This window comes from Rhincodon typus, chromosome 2, assembly GCF_021869965.1.
Source record: "Rhincodon typus isolate 14 chromosome 2, sRhiTyp1.1, whole genome shotgun sequence".
Classification (NCBI taxonomy): domain Eukaryota; kingdom Metazoa; phylum Chordata; class Chondrichthyes; order Orectolobiformes; family Rhincodontidae; genus Rhincodon; species Rhincodon typus.
Window position 1 is genome coordinate 3,710,962 of NC_063333.1, and position 24,792 is coordinate 3,735,753.

General features: G+C 42.8%; 1 protein-coding gene across 5 annotated transcripts in view; it reads right to left on the bottom strand.

The window, feature by feature from the left end:
* Positions 1-3,033: 3,033 nt before the first annotated feature.
* Positions 3,034-24,792, bottom strand: part of smpd5 (sphingomyelin phosphodiesterase 5) — a 33,983-nt gene continuing 12,224 nt past the window's right edge. For 4 of the 5 annotated variants that reach the window (XM_048618389.1, XM_020514086.2, XM_048618383.1 and 1 more), the window contains exons 4-8: positions 22,887-23,027; positions 21,592-21,681; positions 17,829-17,892; positions 12,330-12,489; positions 3,034-3,447 (exon numbers count right to left, since the gene is read on the bottom strand). In XM_048618389.1, the coding sequence (XP_048474346.1) occupies positions 3,316-3,447; positions 12,330-12,489; positions 17,829-17,892; positions 21,592-21,681; positions 22,887-23,027 (587 nt within the window). In that variant the 3' untranslated portion in view covers positions 3,034-3,315. Of the gene's footprint in view, positions 3,448-12,329; positions 12,490-17,828; positions 17,893-21,591; positions 21,682-22,886; positions 23,028-24,792 lie in introns of those variants that run through there. The other variant, XM_048618400.1, reaches the window with a different exon arrangement.

Genomic DNA, 24,792 nt, shown 5'->3' on the forward strand with positions numbered 1-24,792 from the left:
TGGGCCCTTTGGCCCACGATGTTGTGCTGAACATGACACCAAATGAAACTGATCCTTTCTGCTTGCCCTTGTTCCATATTCCTCCATTCCTTGAATATTCATGTGCTTATCTAGAAGTCCCTTAGAAGTCCTTACCGTATCTGCCTCCACTACCACCTGGGGCAGTGCATCCCAGACTCCTATCACTGTGTTAAAAAACAATCCGCAACCCTCCCATCCCCACTACCTTAAATGCATGCCCCCTAGTATTAGACATTTCAACTTTGGACAAAAGATTCTGACTGTCAACCCTATCTATGCACTTCAATTTTATAAACTTCTATCAAGTCTTCCCTCAGCCTCTGCTGCTCAAGAGAAAATAACTTGAGTTTTTCTAGTCTCTCCTTTTAGTTCATACCCTCTAATCCAGGCAGCATCCTGGTAAACCTCTTCTGCACCCTTTCCAAAGCCTCCACATCCTTCCTGTAATGTGGCAACCAGAATTGAACGTAATACTCTAAATGCGGCCTATCTACCTGTGTGGCCACTTTCAGGGAGCTATGGACTTGAATCCCAAGATCCTTCTGTACATCAAGGCTGTTCAGAGTCCTGCAATAACTGTAAACCTTTCTTTAACCTTTGACCTCACACTTACCCGGATTAAACTCCATCTGCCATTTCTCTACCCATATCTGCATCTGTTCTATATCCTGCTGTATCCTTCGAAAACCTTCTACACTATCCACAACTCCACGATCTTTGTATTGCCTGCAACTTAGAAACCCACCCATCTACATTTTCATCTAATTCATTTATATATAATCACAAAACAGCAGAGGTCCCCGTACAGATCCCTGCAGAACACCACTAGCCTGAAAAACAATCTTCCACCACTACCTTGTCTATGGGCAAGCCAATTCTGAATCCATGCAGCCAGTCACTGTGGATCCCATGCATCTTAATTTTCCGGAGGTGCCTACAATGATGGACCTTGCCAAAAACCTTACTAAAATCCATGTTAACAACATTCATCTACCTTCAATCACCTTCGTCACTTCCTTGAAAAGTTAGGCTACGCTTTTCCAAATGTGCGTAAATCCTATCCCTAAAGAATTCTTGCCAATAGCTTCCCAATCTCGGATGAGACTCACCAGTCTATAGTTTCCTGGATTATTTCTGGCCACAAAATCCCCCAATTCTCTCTGCAGTGGCTTCTATACTCTGATGGCCCTGGACAGTATGACATTGATAAATTCTGTTTCAGTCTTGTACCGTCTGCCTGTAACAAGTTCGTTTTTGGTGGTCAGTTTATGCTTTGGTTTACTATAGGAGGCTGGGTGTGTTCCCATCCATAGTTGCTTTAAGAGTTCATTGCTGCACGAGCCTGTATGAGATCCATGACTTTAGTTTGACTCACAGCGACGGCATCTATCTGTTCTGGTTCACCCCCGTAGGTGCCTGCTTGGCTGATTCATCTGCCATTTTGTCCCCAATTGGGGGAATTCTTTAATAATTGTGTAACTCATGACCTTGGGCAGTCTAGAAAATAAATTTAAGCAGGTGTGCAGATGGTAGAGGTTTTCCATCTGCTGAGACAAATCTTTCCATATTGGTAGGAAGTCATAAAATTGTTGCACACAATCATGCTGTTCAAGTGGCTGACCATGTAGGCCGAGGCTGCTAGATCAGCAGTTTGAGCACCTATTTCATCAGGCAGCTTTAGCACTCATTCCACCAGGGGTTCACCCAATGGTTTTCTACATATATGCCATATCCTGTCTATTGGCATCCATTCTCCACCATAGAAGATGATCAGTCTACAAATGTTTTTAATGGGTCTCTCTGCTTCCCAGGTTTCCTTAGGCGCTCCTGTTTTGTTTTGACACAGGTGGGCCCTTGAGATCAGTTCGAAGCCTGTCTGGTTTCAATGGGAAGTTGATTTTCCACATCCTGGGCTGCATGAATACTGTCTGTTCCAGCTCTTCAGTTTGCAAATTACAGAGTCCAACTAGGTTTAAACTTGGCTTCGAATTTTTGAGTTTTTAAATCTACTCAAAAAAAGGCCAACATTTCTGTAACAATGCTGGACATCATGGGTCACCTGACCTCAGTATGTGTTTCAAATTTGTTCCCAGACAAATCTTCAAACTTGGTCATACCTCCCTTGGGTTTCATGCTGGAAACCAAGCCCCACTATTTCCAGCCCACAGGATTCACAGATGATCCTTTTGCTTGCTGAAGTTCCTGTTTTTCAAAGTTTCTTCTTCAGGTACTTTGTACTTTCTTGCAGTAGACAGAGTGACTGGCTCACAAATTATAAAGTCTCTGACTTATTGCTCAAAAGAAACAGCTCACAGCAACTGATGGGAGAAGTTAATTGGCCTTCTGCATCAGGAAATTTCAACTCAGCCCACGACCTAGGTTCAGGGGCATGTGAGAGAGATTTTGGGGGGGTGGGGGCAGAGGGGCAGTTTGGGCAGCTGAGAAACTAGTAATAATATTAATACATAAGTGGAAGACACAGCCTGGACTAGTTACTTACCAAGGTGGGGGCAAGTCCACGTATCCAGAGCCTTTACTCTCACCGTGGATCATCCAGTTATCTGTGTCACTACCAGTTACTGTATTTGCTTCTGAGAGACCAGCAATGAGTCCCAGAACTTTAAGTGTCATTTATATAGTGCAATAGAGGAAAACCCTCTACAGACACAGTTGAAAAAAAACAGACCAGTGCTCTGCACAGTGGCCTCCACATAACACTCTTTTCTTCTCTTTCACAGCCACCAAAATTAGATTCAGGTCAGCTCTGCTTTGCGTGTTAGGCATTTGGCTCTCCAGTGGCCGCTTTCTTACATCTGCCAAAAGATATGGCATCAGATTTCTCCTTTCAGAGAAACAGAAACTTCAACTAAACTTCCAATGGGAGTCCTCAATCAAGTCCCACACTTGACCTGACCCACTCCCACTGTTTCCAATTGAGCAAGGAATTAGTATCCAGATCAATTAAGGGTCAATGCCCTTGAAATTTGTGACTTCAATCAGTTTCCTGCCACAGGTAGGTTCTATTGCCACTAAACAAGCCCTGCTCATTTCCCAACCATGATGAAAATACAATCCCAAGTATTATTTTGGGATATGCCCCACTGTCCATTGTCAACGTTGCTCATCTGGAGCAGCTGAAGATTCTCAATATCACGTTTTTTGTTCTGATCAGTATTGAGAAATTCTAAAGTTTTATTTACTGTTTCTTTTTAAAAATAAAATTAAGTTATTTCTCTTATTCACTTTCTGAAGCTTCCGGCACTTATCCAAATCCGTTTGGTTGCAGTGGGTTTGTCAAAGTCCATCATCAACGCCATGACTTGCATCATCTTCCTCTGGCACCATGGAAATGAACAGCCTCATTCCAATAGGAAGATGGTCAGTTAGTCCAGCCAGCTGGGTTATAAAGGTGAATTCTTCCAGCTCCTGCCAAGGGGAGAAAAGAACTCATTAAATTTGATTAACTTCTCTCAGTCAACAAATCAGGATACTTCATTCAGAATTGTAGGTAACAAAATAGATTTGAAAAAAAACAAACAAACATTCGTGGGGTGTTAGCGTCACCAAAACCAGAACTGATTGCCCATCGGCAATTGACCTAGAGGTGATGAAGAATCACAATTCTGAACTGCTGCATCCAATGTAGTTGAGGACCCACAACAGGCAGCTTTGGATTTTGACCCAGTGACAGTGAAGGAATGGCAAACTGCTCCAAATCAAGATACATGACTTGAAGGGGAACACAGCAAGTGGTGTTTGTGCTGCTACCCTGTTCTCCTAGCTGCTAGAGGCTGTGGGATTGGATAGCACTGTTGAAGGACCCTTGGCAGGTTTCTGCAGTGCTTCCTCGTATACAGAACACACTGCTGCCACTGTGCACCAGTTGTGATATGTGAATGCTTAAAGTGATAGGTATGATGTGATCAAGCAAGCTGTTTTGTCCTGGATAGTGTTGAGTTTTGAGGGAAAGGAAATAGCAAGGATGAAACAGCATTCAGAGGGAAAATAAGTTTAAGAGTGGGCAGAAACTTGTCAGATAGAATAAAATGTGGGAAATCAAAAGGAACTTACTTTGGCAGGAAGAGTAGAAGAGCTGAATTTAAATGGAGAAAGGCTGCAGGAAGCTGCAGCACAGATTTGTGGATCCTCATGCACAAATCACAAAGCTAGCAGCAAAAACCAGCAGGCAATAGGAAAACAAATGTAATGCTGTTTTTTTTCAAATGGATTTTAGAAGAAGTGTAAACTTCAGTAGTCTAGTGGAAAAGTTAATAAAGGTAACTAACTTGGCTGATTGAATAACTGTCCCACAATCATCTAAAGCCTGAATTAGGTCCTCAATAGGTGTTGATTGCTGTTGAAGCTTAACATGTGCAAGTCATTTCAGCCTGAGCTTGGGGAACTTGAGGCAGCGTGGAAATTTGGTGCAGGGGGAGAGGGGTGCTTTTTGTTTACTTTTTTGGCTCATAGGTTGTGAAGTTTTTGGAAAAACAGGATAAATTGAAACTGAGAGTCAGGGGAACAATAGAGATTGCTGGAAAAGCTCAGAAGGTCTGGTAGCATCTGTGGAGAGAAATCGGAGTTAGTGTTGCAGATTGAGTGACCCATCCTCAGAAATGGTTCACTCAATCCAAAACGTTAACTCTGATTTCTCTCCAGAAATGTTACCAGACCTGCTGAGCTTTTCTAGCAATCTCTATTTTTTGTTTGATTTACAGCATCCACAGTTCTTTCAAGTTTTACCCAAATCAGGGGCCCAGTACAAAAGAGCGACACAGGTAAACTGCAAGTTCATTGGTTGGTGACAGCTACTAATTTGATTATCTAGTATAGGCTACTTTCAGACTGAAGGCAAAAGAGGAAATAGTTACAGCCTACAAACTAAAAGACCAGTCGGAATTTTTAAATATCAAATTAAAATCTTAAGTAAATAAATAAGAGATGCTAGGCTAGGGAATGTGTTGTATCTGCATGATGTGGTAGTGGTGCACCCCATTGTGGTTCATAGTGACCTCATCTGGAGCCAGCGTTGGTTGCTTGAGGAACTCAAGCTCAGAGTTGACATCCTGAAGTCTGAGCTTTGACACATCAGCGACTGGAGGAGTTACCTGGGTGTTTTGTTCGACAGGCAGTCACATCCGTTAGATTAACTACCTTGAATTCAGTTAGTGATCAGGGACAGGAGGGTGTGACTACAAGCAAGGCAGGTAGAGAGATTCAGAAGGTAGTGCTGAAGGAGCCTTAACCCTTGAGCTTGTCTAACAGGTTTAATGATTCTTGCTCCCAGTGTGGGCTGGAGGGAGGATTAGCAAACTAACCATAGCACAGTGGTAAAGGGAACCATTCAAGAGGGGAGAGAAAAGAGAAATGTAGTTGTAATCGGGGATAGTATACTCAGGTGAACAGGCACTGTTCTGTGGCCAGGATTGAGAGTTCTGAAGGCTGTGTTGCCTGCCTGTGCTGGAATTCAGGATATCTCATCTGAGTTGCAGAGGAATCAAGAGTGGGAAGGGATACGTTCAGTTGCACTGGTCCACGTTGGTATCAACGATATAGGTGGAAAGAGAATGAGGTTCTGCTGAGAGAATATGAGCAGCTATTGGGCTAAATTAGAAAACACCACCAAAAAAGGTAATAATCTACAGATTACTATCCAAGCCATGAGCAAATTAGTACAGGATCAACATGACTAAAGAGGTAAACATGTGGTTCAAAGATTGGTGTGGGAGAAATGGATTTGACGCCATTGGACGTTGGAGCTACTTCTGGGGAAGGATGGGCTGTTTCAACGGGACAGGCTCCTCCTGAATCGTGCTGGGTCCCGGGTCCTGGCAAATCACAGAACTATGGCTGTGGATAGGGTTTTGGAATAAATAATTGGGGCAGGGAGTGGTGGGGGTGGTGGGGTATTCAGTTGAAAAATTATGAAAAATGTTAAAAGATGGGGAGAGCTCAAAAGTTATTAAAGTTTCTAGAACAAGTAATAAGACAGGGAGTAATCTAACCTAAGATACAGCAGATAAGGGGACAACTATGAGAATCAGGCTGTCATAGAATCCCCTATCGACCGCTTCCCTTGGAAGTTCATTCCACACACAAACCATTGTGTAAAAGAGTTGCCCCTCATTTCTTTAAAATTTTTCTCCTTTCATCTTAAAATATGCCCCTACTTCTGAAATTCCCCACCCCAGGGAAAGAACACCCGCCATTCACCTTATTTATACCCCTTATGATTTTTAAAAGCTCTGCAAGGCAATCTCTTAACCACAGAAGCTACCATGAAAAAAGTCTCAGCCTATCCAGCTGCTCCTTATAACTCAAACCTGCCATTCCTGGCAACATCCCAGAAAGTCTCTTCTGAACCCTCTATTATTATTAATATCTATCCTATAACAGGGTGACCAAAACGAGAGAGTACTCGAGAACAGGCCTCACCAACATCTTATACAATCAACATGACATCCCAACTCCTATACTCAAAGATCTGACCAATGGAGGCAAGCATGCTAAATGCTTTTTTAACCACCCTGTCTACATGTATCAACTTCAAAGAATTATGTATTTAAGAACATAAGGACGAGGAGCAGGAGTAGGCCATCTGGCCCCTCAAGCCTGCCCCGCCATTCAATATGATCATGGCTGATCTTTTTGCGACTCAGCTCCACTTACCTGCCCGCTCATCATTCCTTTACTGTTCAAAAATAGAACATAGAACATAACAGCACACTACAGGCCCTTCGGCCCTCGATGTTGCGCCGACCTGTGAAACCAATCTGAAGCCCATCTAACCTAAACTATTCCATTATCATCCATATGTTTATCCAATGACAATTTAAATGCCCTTAAAGTTGGCGAGTCTACTACTTTTGCAGGCAGGGCATTCCATGCCCTTACTACTCTCTGAGTAAAGAACCTACCTCTGACCTCTGTCCTATATCTATCACCCCTCAATTTAAAGCTATGTCCCCTCGTGCTAGCCATCACCATCCGAGGAAAAAGGCTCCCACTGTCCACCCTATCTAATCCTCTGATCATCTTGTATGTCTCTATTAAGTCACCTCTTAACCTTCTTCTCTCTAACGAAAACAGCCTCAAGTCCCTCAGCCTTTCCTCATAAGACCTTCCCTCCATACCAGGCAACATCCTGGTAAATCTCCTCTGCACCCTTTCCAATGCTTCCACATCCTTCCTATAATGCGGTGACCAGAACTATACGCAATACTCCAAGTGCGGCCGCACCAGAGTTTTGTATAGCTGCAACATGACCTCATGGTTCCGAAACTCAATCCCTCTACCAATAAAACCTAACATACCGTATGCCTTCTTAACAACGCTATCAACCTGGGTGGCAACTTTCAGTGATCTATGCACATGAACACCGAGATCTCTCTGCTCATCCACACTACCAAGAATCTTACCATTAGCCCAGTACTCTGTATTCCTGTTACTCCTTCCAAAGTGAATCACCTCTCACTTTTCCGCATTAAACTCCATTTGCCACCTCTCAGCTCAGCTCTGCAGCTTATCTATGTCCCTCTGTAACCTGCAACATTCTTCCGCACTATCCACAACTCCACCGACTTTGGTGTCATCCACAAATTTACTAACCCATCCTTCTACGCCGTCATCCAGGTCATTTATAAAAATGACAAACAGCAGTGGCCCCAAAACAGATCCGAGGTACACCACTAGTAACTGAACTCCAGGATGAACATTTCCCATCAACCACCACCCTCTGTCTTCTTACAGCTAGCCAATTTCTGATCCAAACCGCTAAATCACCCTCACTCCCATGCCTCTGTATTTTCTGCAATAGCCTACCATGGGGAACCTTATCAAATGCTTTACTGCAGTATACGAAACAAGGTAATGAGTTTATTCCACAATTGAAATTGGCAGGTACAATGTTGTGGGTATCACAGAGACATGGCTGAAAGGGGATCCAGACTGGGAACGAAACATCCAAGGATTATGCATACTATGGGACAGACAGGCAGATGAGCATAGGGGGCGGGATTGCCTTGCGCGTAAGAAAGGAAGTTAAATTGATAACAATAAGTGATATAGAGTCAGAAGGCGTAGAGAATCTTTGTGGGTCGAGTTGAGGGACTTTCGTAGCAGATCTCAAGAGAAGGAATTTGTAAAATGTCTATGAAATGGCTTTTTGAAGCAGCTTGTGGTAGAGCCCAATAGGAAACAGTCAATTCTGGATGTGTAATGAGATAGACTTCATCAGGGAGCTGAAGGTAAAGGAACCCCAAGGGAGCAGTGACAGTAACAGGATAGGGATTCACCTTGCAGTTTGGAGGGGGAGAAGCTGGAATTGAATGTAATGTAATACCAATTGGGTAAAGGTAACTATAAAATATCAAAAAGAGGCCAGAGCTGGTTGGAAAGGGAACTTAGTAGGGAAGACAAGGGAGCAGTTACAGCAAGAGTTTCTGGGGTACTTTAGGAGGCACAGCAGAAATTCATCCAAGGAGAATAAACATACAAAGGGAGGACAAGTCAACTATGGCTGACAAAAGGGATATCAGAGACCACAATAAAAAACAACATACAAATGTGGTGGAGATTAGTGGGAAGCCAGAGAATTGAGATACCTTTAAAACCAGGAGAATGAACAAAAAAGCAATAAGATGAAGGCAGAAGATAAAAAAAATGAGGCTACGCTAGCTAGTATAAAAGAAAATTGCAAGAGTTAAAAAAAATTTAAAATTGCCTTTATTGGTCAGTGCATTGAGTACAGGAGTTGGGAGGTCATGTTGCAACTGTACAGGACATTGGTTAGGGATTTTTGGAGTACTGCATTCAGTTCTGGTCTCTCTGCTATAGGAAAGATGTTGTGAAACTTGAAAGGGTTCAGAAAACATTTACAAGGATATTGCCAGGGTTGGAGGGTTTCAGATATAGGGAGAGGCTGAATAGGCTGGGGCTATTTTCCCTACAGCGTCAGACAGTGAGGGATGACCTTATAGAAGTTTTTAAAATCATGAGGGGCATAAATAGGGTGAATAGCCAAGGTCTTTTCCCCAGGGTAGGGGAATCCAAAACTAGAGGGCATAGGTTTAAAGGTCAGAGAGGAATGATTTAAAAGGGACCTAAAGTGTAAATCTTTCCTGCAGAGGGTGGTGCATGTAGGAGCCACCAAAGGAAGTGGTGGAGGCTGGCACAATTACATTTGAAGGGTATATGAACAGGAAGGGTTTAGAGGGATATGGGCCAAATGCTGGCGAACGGGACTAGATTTATTTAGGGTATCTGGTCGGCATGGACGAGTTGGACCAAAGGTTCTGTTTCCATACCGTACAGCTCTATGACTCTAAAACGTCAGAAAGAGGCAAGGGTGGACATGGGACTACTAGAAAATCAGGCTGGAGAAGTATGTGGGGAATGAAGAAATGGCGGAGAAACTGAATAAGTACTTTGCATCTGTTTTCACAGTGGACCAAACCAGCTGCATACCAGAACTTCAAGAGATGCAGAGGGGAGTGTAGTGACAATTACTAAGGAGAAGATGCTGAGGAAGCTGAAAAGTCTCATGGTGTATAAATCACCTGGACCAGATGGACTACACCCCATACTTCTGGAAGAGATAGCTGAGATGCATTGAGGGGCCTTCTTCAGTTCTGAGGAAGGGTCACTCAACCCAAAATGTTACCTTTGATTTTTCTCCAGAAGCTGCCAGACTTGCTGAACTTCTCCAACAATTTCTATTTTTGTCTCTTATTCATAACATCTGCAGTTCTGTTGGTTTTTATTTCATCAAGGGGAGGTCACGCCTGCCCAATCTGTTAGAATTCTTTGAGGCAACGACCAAGTTAAACATAGACATAAAGACAGCCAGTGGACATGATCTATTTGGAGCTGCTAAATAAGACAACAGCCCATGATATTGGGGGAAAGGACTAGCACAGAGAGAAGATTTGCTGACTGGCAGGAAGCAGAGAGAGGGGATTAAGGTATCTTTTGCAGGATGGCAGCTGGTGATGAGTGGAGTTCCTAGCAGGAATCAGAATTGGGATCACAGCGATTCATATTACACATTAACAATCTGGACAAAGGAACAGACAGCATTGTTGCTAAGTTTGCAGATGGTACAAAGGTCGGTGGAGAGACAAGTAGTGTTGAGGATGCAGGAAGGCTACAGAAGAACTTGGACAGACTAGGCAAGTGAGCAAAGAAGTGGCAGATGGAATATAATTTGGGAAAGCGTGAACTCATGCATTTTGGTAGGAAGAAAATGGTAGACTATTTTCTAAACAGGAAAAGGCTTCGGAAATCCAAGGCTTTAAGGGACTTAACAGTTATAGTTCACTACTCTCTCAAGGTTAACATGTAGGTTCACTTTGCAGTTAAGGCAGCATATGCAATCTTAACATTCATTTCAAGACACCTTGGAAAAAAAATGCAGTGATGTACTGCTGAGATTGTATGAGGCTGTGGTCAGACTACATTTGGAATATCATGAACCCCATATCCAAGGAAGGACATGCTGGCATTGGAGGGGGTCCGGAGGAAGTTTACAAGAATGATCCTTGGGATGAACAGCACATCACATGGAGTGGTTGAGGACTCTGGGTCTGCATTCTATGGAGTTCAGAAGGATGAGGAGTGTTATGATTAAAACTTACAGAATACTGAGAAGCCTGGATACAGCGGATGTAGAGAAGATGTTTCCACTAGTAGGAGAGACTAGGGCCCAAGGGCACAGCCTTAAACTGAAGGGATGACCCTTGAGAACTGAGTGGAGGGGGAATTTCTTCAGAGGGTTGTTAATTTGTGGAACTCATTGCTGCAAAAAGCTGTGGAGGTCAAGTCATTGAGTGCATTTAAGACACAGACATGGATAGGTTCTTGGTAAGTAACAGGATCAAGGATTTCAGAGAGAAGGTAGGATAATAAGATTGAGAAACAAATTGTGGAACAGACTCAATGGGCTGAATAGCCTAATTCTGCTCTTGTATGTTATGGTCTTGTGGGAATCGAGTATTAAATAAGGGACATCTTGTTAAAACTATACAATGCATTAGTCAGACCCACAGCTGGAAAACTGTGAACAGTTTTGGGCCCCTTATCTAGGGAAAGATATACTGGAATTCGAGGCAGTCCAGAGAAGGTGCTCTTGGTTGATTTAAAGTATGAAGGGATTTTCTTATGAGAAGTTGAGTAGGTTTGGCTTGTACTCATTGAAGTTTAGAAGAATGCGAGGAGTCCTTATTGAAATATAAGATTATTAGGACGCAGAAACTGGTTTCCCCTTGTAGGATAGTTTAGGGCCAAAGGTCATTATTTCAGAGTAAGGGATCGCACATTTAAGACAGAGAAGGATAATTGTTTTCTTTCAGAGGATAGTCAATTTGTGGGAAATCTTTACTGCAAAGGGCCGTTGAGGCTTGTTATCAAGTATATTCATCACTCAGATGGACTTTTTAAAAAAAATCAGTAAGGAATTCAAGAGTTACTGATATATGGCAGATAAATTGAGTTAATAATTATTAAGTTAACCGCAATCTCATTGAATGGCAGAGCAGATTCAATGGACTGAAAGGTCTACTCATGCTCCTGCGTCTTATAGTCTTGTGGAATGCTGGTGGCAACCAGGCAAGTCGGAAATTTCTGTTACATTCCTCATGTGCCTCATAGATAAAGGCTTTAAAAAGTTAGGAGGTGAATTACTCATCATTCTTGTGGGCACAGTATTATTTGGTTGACCCAGTTAACAGTTAAAGCCATTCAGCTGCAGGAAAGTGCTGTAAAGAGTAGCTTTGTGTGGTCCGCACAAGTACAAACATTGAAAAACATGGTTTTAGAACTAGTGAAAAAAAGTGTTGATCATCCTAGAAACTAGCTTTGAAGACAAAGAGTCACTGATTAACAGTACTACAAAAACAATTTGCATTTGTGATGTGCAATGAAATCCCCAGGAACATCAAAAATATTTCAGTGTTATTTAATGAGATATCATCTGACAAACCTTTTGTCTGAGATGGAGGTTTTAATGGAGCATATTTCAGGAGGAAAGGAAGTTAGAGATTCAGGGAGGAAATTTCAGACCAGGATAGCTAGAGGCGCAAGCACCAATAATGGATGTTGAATATGTGAAATACAAGAAGCCAGAATAATGGGAGTGCAGAGATCTTGTCTGCTTGCAGTGTTGCTTCAAAGATAATGAGGAGCGAAGCTGCTGAGGGATAGAAGAACAAGGATGCAAATTTTAAGGCATTGCTAAACCCATCTAAGTCAGTGGGCACAAGAGTGTTGGCTGAATGGAACTGAGAATTAGGGTACAGAGAGGTCACACTCACAGTAATCACTTCTTTTGCAACAGTGTCTTCCCGATACAGCAAATAATCAATCCTGCGTCCACCTCCTACACTTCTGGGCTCTGTGCTGCCTGTGGTGTTGACAGCAGGGTTGATGGGAAATTCCAGGTATTGTTTCCTCAATTCTTCAATCTCCAAAGCTCTGAAAGGATTGAAAACATGTGTGTTTTAAATCTGGGATCATTCATGTATCTTTCACTCAGTACCCGTGTTTTCTGTGCTGGTCAGGCCTGTCCTCTCAGTAATCCTCAAGGCTTCACTTCAGAGTCCTTCACCCACTGCTCTCTGCTGCTGATCTTGTCAGGCATTTTCTTGTTGCTTAGTACCATTTTTCTGGGTGTGGTCACCGCCTGCCTCCAGGTCTGAATACCACCAGCAGGGTCTGAGAGCATGGGACAGACTGGACAGGACACAATACCATTAAAAACTAGCACCATTGTTTACTATACACTATGGATAGAAGCATCTGATGGGCAGGATGGTCTCCTCCTGTGTTGCAATAACTCCTATTATTTTTAATTGTATTTTCCTTTCTTCTGGTATCTGACACAATAAAACAGGGAATTCGTAGAAAGGCTCTCCTTCTTTATCTGGAGATTAAATGTCTATTGTAATCTTATAAAAGTGAGGTTTAGCAGGTTCCTGTGAACTCCTCCATCTGCTATTGACTTGGAACAATTTACTTCAAACAGGTCTATTTTAAGAGTTAGCACCAGCCTTTAAAGTGGTGGTTACTTTGCAACAACTACAGTCAGTTTCAGACTGGAAATTTAAACCTAACTTTCAGTTAGGGACAGATCACAGTTTGACACCAGTCTCTGATTTGATAGCACATTTCCAGTGTTCACTGATGTTCTTCCCGATTTTAAACATAATTATAAAGGAACTCTGTTCTGTGTCTGAGTCAGAACCATCAAAAAGTGAAGCTGGGAAACATTTAACTAACTGAGTGGTCATCATGGTCAACATGGACCAGTTTGGGCCATATTACTCTATGACTACTCTAATAGCTATCGCTTTATCCAGCAGAAATGTGCAACAGGGACAGTTGGATATAAATTCATTATGGAAATAGCTCAAAGTCCATCACGTAGGATGAACAATTTGAAGCTTTTTCTTCTAAAATAGCAGCTACATTTAGTAAGAAATTGAAGGTCCAAATTTGCATTTATAGCACCTTTCTCAACATACTGAAGCACATCACAACATAACCATGTTATGGCATCTTGCCATTGATATAAATTAGCCCTGTCAATCCTGCAAAGTCCTCCTTACTAACATCTGGGGGCTAGTGCCACAATTTGGAGAGCTGTCACACAGATTAGTCAGGCAACAGTTTGACAGTCATACCTGACAATGTTCCAGACACCACCAACCCTGGACATGTTCCAGTCCCACCAGCACACACCCAGCAGATGTAGCAGTACAGTAGTATGCGTTGGTAGGGAGTTAATCTGGGAGTCTTCAAAACTGACTCCAGACCCCACGAAGTCTCTTGGTTTCAGGTTAAACATGGGTAAGGAAGCCTCCGGCTGGTCATCACATACCATTCTCCCTCGGTTGATGAATCAGTACTCCATGTTGAGCAACAATTGAAGGAACCGTTGAGGGTGGCAAGGGTGCAAAATGTACTCCGGCTGGGGGATTTCTTTGTCTACCATCAACAGTGGTATTACATGGCCAGCAGCATTACTGGCCATGTCATAAGGATGTTGGACTGGGTCTGTGGCAGGTGGTGAGGGAACCAACAGAAGGAGGGAAAAACATACTTAACCTCATCACCAATCCACCGGTTACAGATGCATCTACCCACCTGCTTAGCTTTTCCAGAAATTGTTGAGAGTAATTGTTAATTGTAATTGTTAAGAGTAACCCACTGCATAGTCCTTGTGGAGATGAAGTTCCACCTTCATGTTGAACATACTCTCCATCATGCTAAATAGGACAGACCTTGAAAAGATCTTGCAACTCAAGACTGGGCATCTATGAGGTGATGAGAGTCATCAACAGAGTCAGAGTTGTACTCCAACACAATCTGGAACCGGTATATCCCCCACTCAATCACTAACATCAATCCAGGGGATCAACCCTGGTTCAATGGAGAGTGCAAGAGGGCATTGCAGAAGCAGCACCAGCCATACCTAAAAGTGAGCTGTCAACCTGGTGAAGCTAGCAAGCTTGTACCAAACAGCATAAGCTGGAAGTGATAGAGCTAAGCAATCTCACAATCAGTGGATCAGATCTAAGCTCTGCGGTCATGTGGTCATACAGCACAGAAACAAACCCAATGGTCCAAGTAGTTCATACAGACCATAATTCTATAAACTAGTGCCACCTGCCTGCATTTGGCCCTCTGAACATTTCTTATTCATGTACTTGTTACAATATTTAAAAGATATTTAAACCGTACCTGCATCCACACACCGACTGCTCTGTATAAAAAAAAATTGCACCCACGTCTTTTTTAACTCTTTCTACTCTCATGCTAAAAATATACCCATTAGTCTTTAAATTCCCGACCATATGTAAATGGCACCTGCCATTCACCTGATCTATACCCCCTGATTATTTTATAAACCTCAAAGTCATCTCTGAACCTCTACACACCAGTGGAAGAAAAAGTCCCAGCCTATTCAGCCTCTCCTTAGAACTCTAAACTTCCATTCCCAGCGACATCCTGTAAATCTCTTCTGAACGCTCTCCAGGTTAATAATAAACAAAAATAGAAATTTCTGGAAAAGCTAAGCAGGTCTGGCAGCATCTATGGAGAGAAATCAGAGTTAACATTTCAGGTTGAGTGAAGGGGGACCAGAACTGGACTCTTTACTCCAGAAGAGGTCTCACCAAAGTCCTGTACCACGTCAAAATAACTCCTGTATCAAAAGGGCTGAGCAGTGAGGGCAAGAATATTAAAAGCTTGGTTAACCACCATATATGTGGTGTAAACTTCAAAGAATTATATACCTGAACCCTTAGGTCTCTGTTCTACAACATGCCCAAGAACCAACTTTTAATTGTATAAGTCTTGTCTTTGTTTTACCAAAATGCAAAACCTCACATTTATCCAGATTAAACTCCATCAGCCACTCTTCAGCCTGTTGACTCAATTGATCAAGATCTCTTTGTAATCTTAGGTAACCTTCTTCCACTGTTCACTATATCATCAATCTTGGTGTTACCCACAAACTTACTAACCATGCTCTCTTTATTCTCATCTAAATCATTTATATAAATGACAAAAATGGATACAGCACGCATCTCCGTGGAACACCATTGGTTACAGGGAACGTCAGCCTTCCTGCTCGGCCTGCTGTGTTCATCCAGCTCTACACCTTGTTATCTCAGATGCTCCAGCATCTGCAGTTCCTACTATCCCAGTCAACTACTATCCCAGTTTACTCACGATCATCAATAAAGCAATGGAAGGTGTCAGAGCTATCAAGCAGCACCTCTCAACATTAACATGCACACTGATGTCCGATTTGGGTTCTGCCAGGGACACTCATGGTTGTAGTTGGAGGTCAGTTATCTCATCTGCAGGAGTTCCTCAGGCCTAACTATCTTCAGCTCCTCACCTCATTGCAGTTTGGTTCAAACATAGACAAAAATCAATTCCAAAGCTGAGCTGAGAGTGACAACCCTTGACATCAAGGCTGCATTTGGCCAAGTGTGGAATCAAGGAGCCCAAGAAAAACTGGAATCAGGGGGCAAACTCTCTGCTGGTTGGAGTCATACCTAGCACGTAGGAAGATGGCTATGGTTGTTGGAGATCAGTCAGTTAAGCTCAAGGACATTTCTGCAGCAGTTCCTCAATACAGTGGTCCTAGGCCCAACCATCTTCAAGTGCTTCAATGACCTGGCCTCCATCACGAAGTCAGAAGTGGGGATGTTCACCGAGGATTGCCTAAAAGCTCCACATCATTCGAGCCTCGGATACAAAAGCAGTCTGTGTTCAAATGCAACAAGTTCTGGACAATATCCAGGCTTGGGCTGACATGTGGCTAATAATATTCGTGCCACACAAATGCCAGGCAATGATTGCAGCACAGTGGTTCAGTAGTTAGCACTGTTACCTCAGTGCCAGGGACCCGGGTTCGATTCCACCCTCGGGTGACTGTCTGTGTGGAGTTTGCACGTTCTCCCCGTGTCTGTGTGGGTTTCCTCCAAGTGCTCCGGTTTCCTCCCACAGTGCAAAAAGATGTGCAGGCTAGGTGGATTGGCCATGCTAAATTGCCCGTAGTGTTCAGGGATGTGTAGATTAGGTGGGTTATAGGGGGATGGGTCTGGGTGGGATGCTCCAACGGTCAGTGTGGGCTTGTTGGGCTGAAGGACCTGTTTCCATACTGCAGGGATTCTATGAAATCTATGATCATCTCCAGGAAGAGACAATCTAACCCTTGGCATTTAATGGTGTTTCCATCATAATCAACATCCTTGGGGCTGCCATTGACTAGAAACTTGACTGGACTTGCCATATAAACACTGACTGCAAAAGCAGGTCAGACGCTAGCAACACTGCGGCAAGTAACTCATCATCCGATTCCTTACAGCCTGTCCAATATCTACAAGGCACAAGTCAGGAGTCTGATGGAATACTCTCCACTTGTCTGGATGGGTGCAGCTCCAAAAACACTCAAGAAGTTTGACACCATCCAATTCAAATTAGCCCATGTGATTGGCACTACGTCCACAAACATCCACTACCTCCACCACCAATGCTCAATAGCAAGTGTATACTATAAGATGCCTTGCAGAAATTCACCAAAGATCCTAAGACTGCACCTTCCAAATTCATGACCACTTCCATCTAGGTGGTCAGGAGCAACAGATACATGGGAACACCACCACCTGCAAATACCCCTCCAACCAACTCACCATCCAGCCTTGGAAATATATCACTATCCTTTCACTGTCGCTGGAATAAAATCCTGGCATTGTGGGTCAACCTGAAGCACATGGACTGCAGCGGTTCAAGAAGGCAGCTCACCATCACCATCTCACAGACAACTAGGGAATGGGAATGGCAATAAGTGCTGGCCAGCCAATGACACCCATGTCCTAGAGTGAATAAACGAAATCTGGCATCCAATTCATGCAGAGCCCAGTCCCACAAACAGCAAGAGGTAAATGGCCAGACAATCATTTTTAAACATTGGCTAGGAGTTGAGAGGCACTTTCCACTCCCCTCTGAAAAATGGCACGAGATCTGCTAGTTCATGTAAGATAGCAGCTGTTGGTTTATTAAAGTCGTATTTAAAATATGGCTCCTCCAGAACTGTACTCCCAAAAGTACTTGCCATGTGAGTGCAGAACAGCTCAGTGCTCAGACATCCATGTCCCACGACTGAATGAAAAAAAAACAATTCTGACTAAGAGGCAAGTGTTCAACCCAGTGAGCCACAGTCGACACTCAACTGCAGAGAATTTTGCAACTGAGTCCAGTTCTGTTGTTTGTTTAGTCCATCTTGCGCCTATACTCACCGCTGCAAGTTTTCTGGGCTCTTCACTGAATCTTCATGTATGGTTCTTTGTTGTAATAGCGTACCTAAGCAAAAAGGTGGGACAAGCCTTTTATTTTCCAAGGATGTCTGTGGGCAACAACTTTCATTATGTTAATCTCTTCAGATAATCTGTTTGTAAGAGGACCATATGATAACAGTGCTCAAGAATTGTCAGACTACCACCATTAAGAGATTTGGAATGTTAATAACTCCTTGAGATTCCATGGGGGTAGACCTACTGAATACAAACAAATTCAAGTTGAATGGTGAAGATTAGATCTTTAATGAAGGTGCTTTAAAATTTTGCTTTCTTACGGGAACATAGAAACAGGACTAAGCTATTCATCCATAACAACCTACACATCTATAAGTCCTTCATTGCAGTGAAGTGTCCCAAGGCAATACACAGAAGTTATATCAACATTTGATTGTCATAGATGGGAGATGTTTGGTCAGATGGTGGTGGACCAGTGGTTAACACTGCTGCCTCACAGCACCAGGGACCTGGGTTTGATTCCAACATCAGTTGACTGTCTGCTGGGAGTCTGCACGAGTTTCTGCTGGTTGCTCCGGTTTCCTCTGATAGTCCAAAAAATGTGCAAGTGATGTGGGTTGGCCATGCTAAATTCAGGGTTACAGGGATAGGGTTGGGTCTGGGTGGGATGCTGTCCAGAAGTTTGATGCAGACTTGATGGGCCAAAAAGCTCCATCTGCACTGTAGGGATTCTACGATCAAAAGCTTGATCAAAAATCATAGGGTCAGAAGAAAATTCTTAAAGGAGAAAGAAAGTGATAGAGAGGTAGAGATGTTTACAGATGGAACTGCAGAGTTTAGGACCTTAGCAGCGGAAGTTACAGCCACGAATAGTGCAAGGTTTAAAGCAGGGATGTACAAGCGGCAAGTATTGGAGAAGTGCAGATGCTGAGAATTCTAGGGAGGGTGGAGTCCACAAAGGGATTTAAAAACAAAGGATGAGAATTTTGAAATTAATGCTGTTAACATTTTCAAATGAGAGAGAACACTGATGAGTGAGTGGAAGTTGGAGAGAGACTGAATATGGACATCAGATTTTCAGATGCCTTATGTTTATGAAGGAGAAAGATGGGATGCTCAGTGAGTGCATTGGAATCGTCAAGTGTAAAAGGTAACAAAGCAAATGAGGCTTTTAGTAGCAGATAAACCTGGCTCCACAGAGTTGGGTGAAAACCAGCAGTCTTACTAATGGAAACAAAATCAAAAATACCTGGAAAATCTCAGGTCTGGCAGTATCAGTGGAGTGAAAGCAGAGTTAACATTTTTAAGGTCCAGTGTCCCTTCTTCAGAACTAACTAGCTGGGAAAAGGCTGGTGAGAGGAGCTGGGAGGAAGCGGGAATAAAGAGTAAAGGATAGGTGGAGATGGAGCCCAGAGGCAATGAAACACAGTTGGCAGACAAAGGAATAGATAAAAGTCAGCCGAGGAGAATGAATAGCTGCTAATGGAGACTGAGAGTAGCTGGCAGTCAGTTGTTTATCAATGGATTGTTCAGCAGTCTATGTGATGACAGGGCCTGGTGTGTGTGGTTAGGGGTAAAGAGATGAGAGGTGATGCTCAGCCCCTAGAATTATTGAATTTGATATTGAGTCGAGAAGGTTGCAGAGTTCCGAAGTAGAAAATGAGGTGTTGTTCTTCCAGCTTGCACTGAGCTTTGCAATTGCAGAGAGATGCTGAAGAAGATATTGAGGGATAGGATCTATTTGCATTCGGCAGAAAATGGGCTTATTAGTGATAGGCAGCATGGTTTTGTGCAGGGAAGGTCATGTCTTACCAACTTGATAGAATTCTTTGAGGAAGTGACAAAGTTGATAGATGAGGGAAGGGCTGTAGATGTCATATACATGGACTTCAATAAGGCGTTTGATAAGGTTCCCCATGGTAGACTGATGGAGAAAGTGAAGTCACATGGGGTCCAGGGTGTACTAGCTAGATGGATAGAGAACTGGCTGGGCAACAGAGACTAGGGTTGTAGTAGAAGAGAGTTTCTCAAAATGGAGAATTGTGACCAGTGGTGTTCCACAGGGATCCGTGTTGGGACCACTGTTGTTTGTGATATACATAAATGATCTGGAGGAAGGTATAGATGGTCTGATTAGCAAGTTTGCAGATGACACTAAGATTGGTGGAGTAGCAGATAGTGAAGGGGACTGTCAGAGAATGCAGCAGAATATAGATAGATTGGAGAGTTGGGCGGAGAAATGGCAGATGGAGTTCAATCCAGGCAAATGTGAGGTGATGCATTTTGGGAGATCCAATTCAAGAGCGAACTATACGGTAAATGGGAAAGCCCTGGGGAAAATTGATGCACAGAGAGATCTGGGTGTTCAGGTCCATTGTACCCTGAAGGTGGCAACTCAGGTCGATAGAGTAGTCAAGAAGGCATATGGCATGCTTTCATTCATCAGATGGGGTATTGAGTACAAGAGCTGGCAGGTCATGTCACAGTTGTATAGGACTTTGGTTCGACCACATTTGGAATACTACGTACAGTTCTGGTCGCCACATTACCAAAAGGATGTGGATGCTTTGGAGAGGGTGCAGAGAAGGTTCACCAGGATGTTGCCTGGTATGGAGGGCGCTAGCTATGAAGAGAGGTTGAGTAGATTAGGATTATTTACATAAGAAAGATAGAGGTTGAGGGGACCTGATTGAGGTCTACAAAATCATGAGAGGTATAGACAGGGTGGATAGCAAGAAGCTTTTTCCCCCCCTGAGTGGGGGACTCAATTACTAGGGGTCACGATTTCAAGGTGAGAGGGGAAAAGTTTAAGGGAGATATGCGTGGAAAGTTCTTTATGTAGAGGGTGGTGGGTGCCTGGAACGCGTTGCCAGTGGAGGTAGTAGAGGCGGGCACAATAGCGTCATTTAAGATGTATCTAGACAGATACATGAATGGGCAGGGTGCAGAGGGATACAGATCCTAGGAAAATATGCGACAGGTTTAGATAGAGGATCTGGATCGGTGCAGGCTTGGAGGGCCGAAGGGCCTGTTCCTGTGCTGTAATCTTCTTTGTTCTTTGTTTGAGATGTAGGAAGCTAATCTTGATCTAAATATGAACACATTGGTTCAGCCAGAGATAGAGATGGTGTCAGTGAATTTATGATGATGATGATCAATGACAATGGCTTCAGTGCTTCCAATGAGCAAAAACAAGGAAATTTCTGCACGAGAGAGAGAGAGACACACACAAACACAATTTTCAGACAATGAAGAAAGGTGGTGATGAGGTAGAGCTGAGTGTCAGCAGTATATGTGTGGAACCTCACATAATAAAAAGAAACAGGAAAGACAATTGGTGGAAGTAATATTTTGAATTGAAAACTAGTTTCAGTAATAGTGACCATGAAACCATCAGATTGATGTTCAAAACCCTCCATCTGGTTCACTAATGTAGTGAAGGAAATCAGACTTCCTAACCCAGTCTGGCCTACATGTGACTCTAGACCCTCAGCAATGCGGTTGACTCTTGCAAATGGCCTGGCAAGACACACAGTTCAAGGACAATTCAAAATAGGCAAATACTTACCTTGCCGGAAAGACCCACACCCCATGAAAGAATGAATAAAAATAGGAATCAGATTTATAACGCAGGCAAGTGGGGAACTAGTTTTAGTTTGGGAAACATGGTCAGTACGGACGAGCTAGACTGCAGAATCTGTTTCTGTGCCAAATGAATCTACAACTGAGAAGTTAACTGAGTACTAACCTATGACTCCAGGTTTCTCTTTACCCGGTCCAAAACAGCAGGGGTCTTTGTATATTTGGAGTATCTGATGCTGCTGTTCCAATTGGTCTTCTGATGGAAAAATAAGATTGTTATTCAGTTAACATCATTCAGTCCAAGTAGAATCCTCTAATGGCCTCAGCATTGAGATGATTGGATTTGAACTATTTTAGTATTCAGCTTTAATATATAAAATAAGATAACGTTTTCATTTTCCAGATTATTAGACTGTCTTAAGACCAGATACTTGTGCATCGATCCAGGCTAAAAACCTGGGTTCTTCCAGCAAGACTTTAGATTTTACTAATACCAGTTAAATTAAAGCAACTAGCAGTTGAATTGTATTTTAAAACCCAACTAGTTCAGTAATACCCTACTCGTCTAATAACATCCTGTACGAAAGTGAACCGGCAGTCATTAACCAAATTGGTGAATCTGGTCCCATGCCAAGTTAGTAACTGCCTCAGAAATGGTCAAGTGAGCCACTGAAAAGCAAAGTAATCCCATTGATTACAGAAGTAGTAAAAACCAGAATTGCTAGCGACACATTCTGAACACTAATTCAAATATACATTGGTAGTGAACAGTCTGCACACAGATGATTAATTACAACATATTTATCTAGCAACTTGAACATAATAAAAACATTTCAAGATACTTCACAGGAGCATTATAAAACAAAATATGATACTAAGTCACTTGAGGAAATTTTAGGTTAGAGATCAAAAGCTTGGTTAAAGAGGTAGGTTTGAAGTAATATATTGTAGGAGAAAAGTGAGTTACAGGGACAGAAGTGTTTAAAGGGTATTTCACAACTTAGTGTCTAGGCAACTGAAAGCACAGCCACAAACATTGGAAGATAATAACTTGGAATGTACAAGAAGCCAGAATTAGACAAGTACAGATATCTTGGAGGGTTGCAGAGCTGAAGGAAATTTGGGAGATTGAGAGAGGTGAGGTCAGGGAGGGACTTGTAAACAAGGAACAGAATTTTAAAACCAATTCTTGTTTGGCAAGGAGCCAATGAAGGGGCAAAGGCATGGTTAATAATTTCAGCAGAGGAGCTAATTCAAATTGGCAAAGTTGGGAAAAGTACTAAGGTGGGGAATAGGTGGTTGAAGTAATACAAATTAAGTCAGATCAAAAAAGCGACACAAAGTCTGAACAAACTCTTCGAATGTTATCAGGCAAAATTAAATAACACAAGTGACCATGGGGTATCATCAGCAGTGGAGTTGACAGCATTATTACTTTCCATTGTACGAACAGACACTTACCTAATGAACAGTTGTCAAAATTGAAATCCCCACAAAGAACGTCAAACACTACCTTCTCTTCCTCGTTCCTAGATGTATTCTGGAACTCATTGATCCATACTATCATATGACTCAGTTGACTTTGGCGAATGTGAGAATCCTCTGAAAAGGCACACAAACTTGAAACTAGACAGACCCAAACTCACACTTGAATTAGCATTCTTAGTTTGCAATTCTAAATAGAGAGGGAATCAATTTTACACAGATTTCAGGAATGAAAACCACTCAAAATTTATTCCAGATAATCAACCTCAAAAGCATGTTTTTTTTAAAATTCACTCATTGGACTTGGGCGTTGCTGGCTGGCCGGCATTTATTGCCTGCCCCTAGTTGCCCTTGAGAAAGTAGTGGTGAGCTGCCTTCTTGAACCGCAGCAGTCCATGTCTTGTAGGTAGCCCAACATCGCCACAAGGGAGGGCCGACCAGGATTTTGATGCAGTGACAATGAAGGAACGGTGATATAACTCCAGATCAAGATGGTGAGTGGCTTGGAGGGGAACTTATAGGTGGTGGAGTTCAACAATTTCAAGTCATAACCTTCACTGTGCTTGGTTTTTTGGACACCAGCTGTTGTTCATGGATCTGTTATTCCCATTTACACCTCCTCCAGACATTTTTTGTTTCTTTGTTCTCTGGGGTATCATGGCAAAGTGGGCAGTGTTCCTGCCAGAGCCAGAAGCCCCAAGTTTGAATCTCACCTCAGGACTTGGTGTATTCATAACACAGCCAAACAGTTACATGTTAAACTTGAAAATCCTTTGACTGCACAACATGACCAGAGAGCAAGAGATTCCTGATCAGCCATGCAATGGACAAAAAAAAAGTCAGATCTCCACCATCACTACCCATAGTACATGTACAGTGCAATACAAAAACTGACAACCTCTAGTAATTTGTAACACCACCATAATTTGTTCTATTAGCTGGTTAGCTAGTCAGCCAACAGGTTTTTTGTTCTTCATTCATGGGACATGGGCTTTGCTGTCTGGGCCAGTGTTCACTGCCTACCCCTAGTTGCCCTTCAGAAGGTGGTGGTGAGCTGCCTTCCTGAACTGCTGAAATCCACATGCTGCTGTAGGAAGACCCACAATGCCATTAACGAGAGAATTCCAGGATTTTGACCCAGCAACATTGAAGGAATGGAGATATATTTCCAAAACAGGATGGTAAGTGGCTTGCAGGTGGTGGTGCTCTGATGCAGCCATTGCCTTGGTCCTTCTAGATGGCAGTGTTTTCAGGTTTGGAAGGTGCTGCCTAAGTATCTTTGGTGAATTTCTTCAGTGCACCGACTGTGTTGCCGCTGGACTTTGGTAGCGAGGGAGTGATGTCTGTGGATGCATTGTCAATCAAGCAGGTTGCTCTGACTTGGATGGTGTCAAACTTCTTGAGTGTTGTTGGAGCTACACATGTTCAGGCAAGTGGGGAATATTTCTTGTTTCTGGTCAATAGTAACCCCCAGCATGTTGATAGTGGGAATTCAGTGATGGTAACACTATTGAATGTCAGGGGGTGATGACTATATTGTATGTTATTAGAAATGGTCATTGCTTGGCATATATGGCATGCAAATGTCACTTACAACTTTTCAGCCAAAACCTTGACCATACCAGGTCTTGCTGCATTTTGACATGGACTATTGCAGTATCTGAGGAATCATGAATGGTCATCGGCAACATCCTCACTTCTAACCTTATGATGGAGGGAAGGTCATTGATGGACAGCTGAAGATGCTTGGGCCTAGGGCACCACCCTGAGGAACTCCTGTACGAGATATTTTGAAACAGAAAACCAGGAACTGATCTCCAACAACCACAACCATCTTATGATGTTCCAAAGTTCAATTCCCATTCCAGTTGGATACAGACTT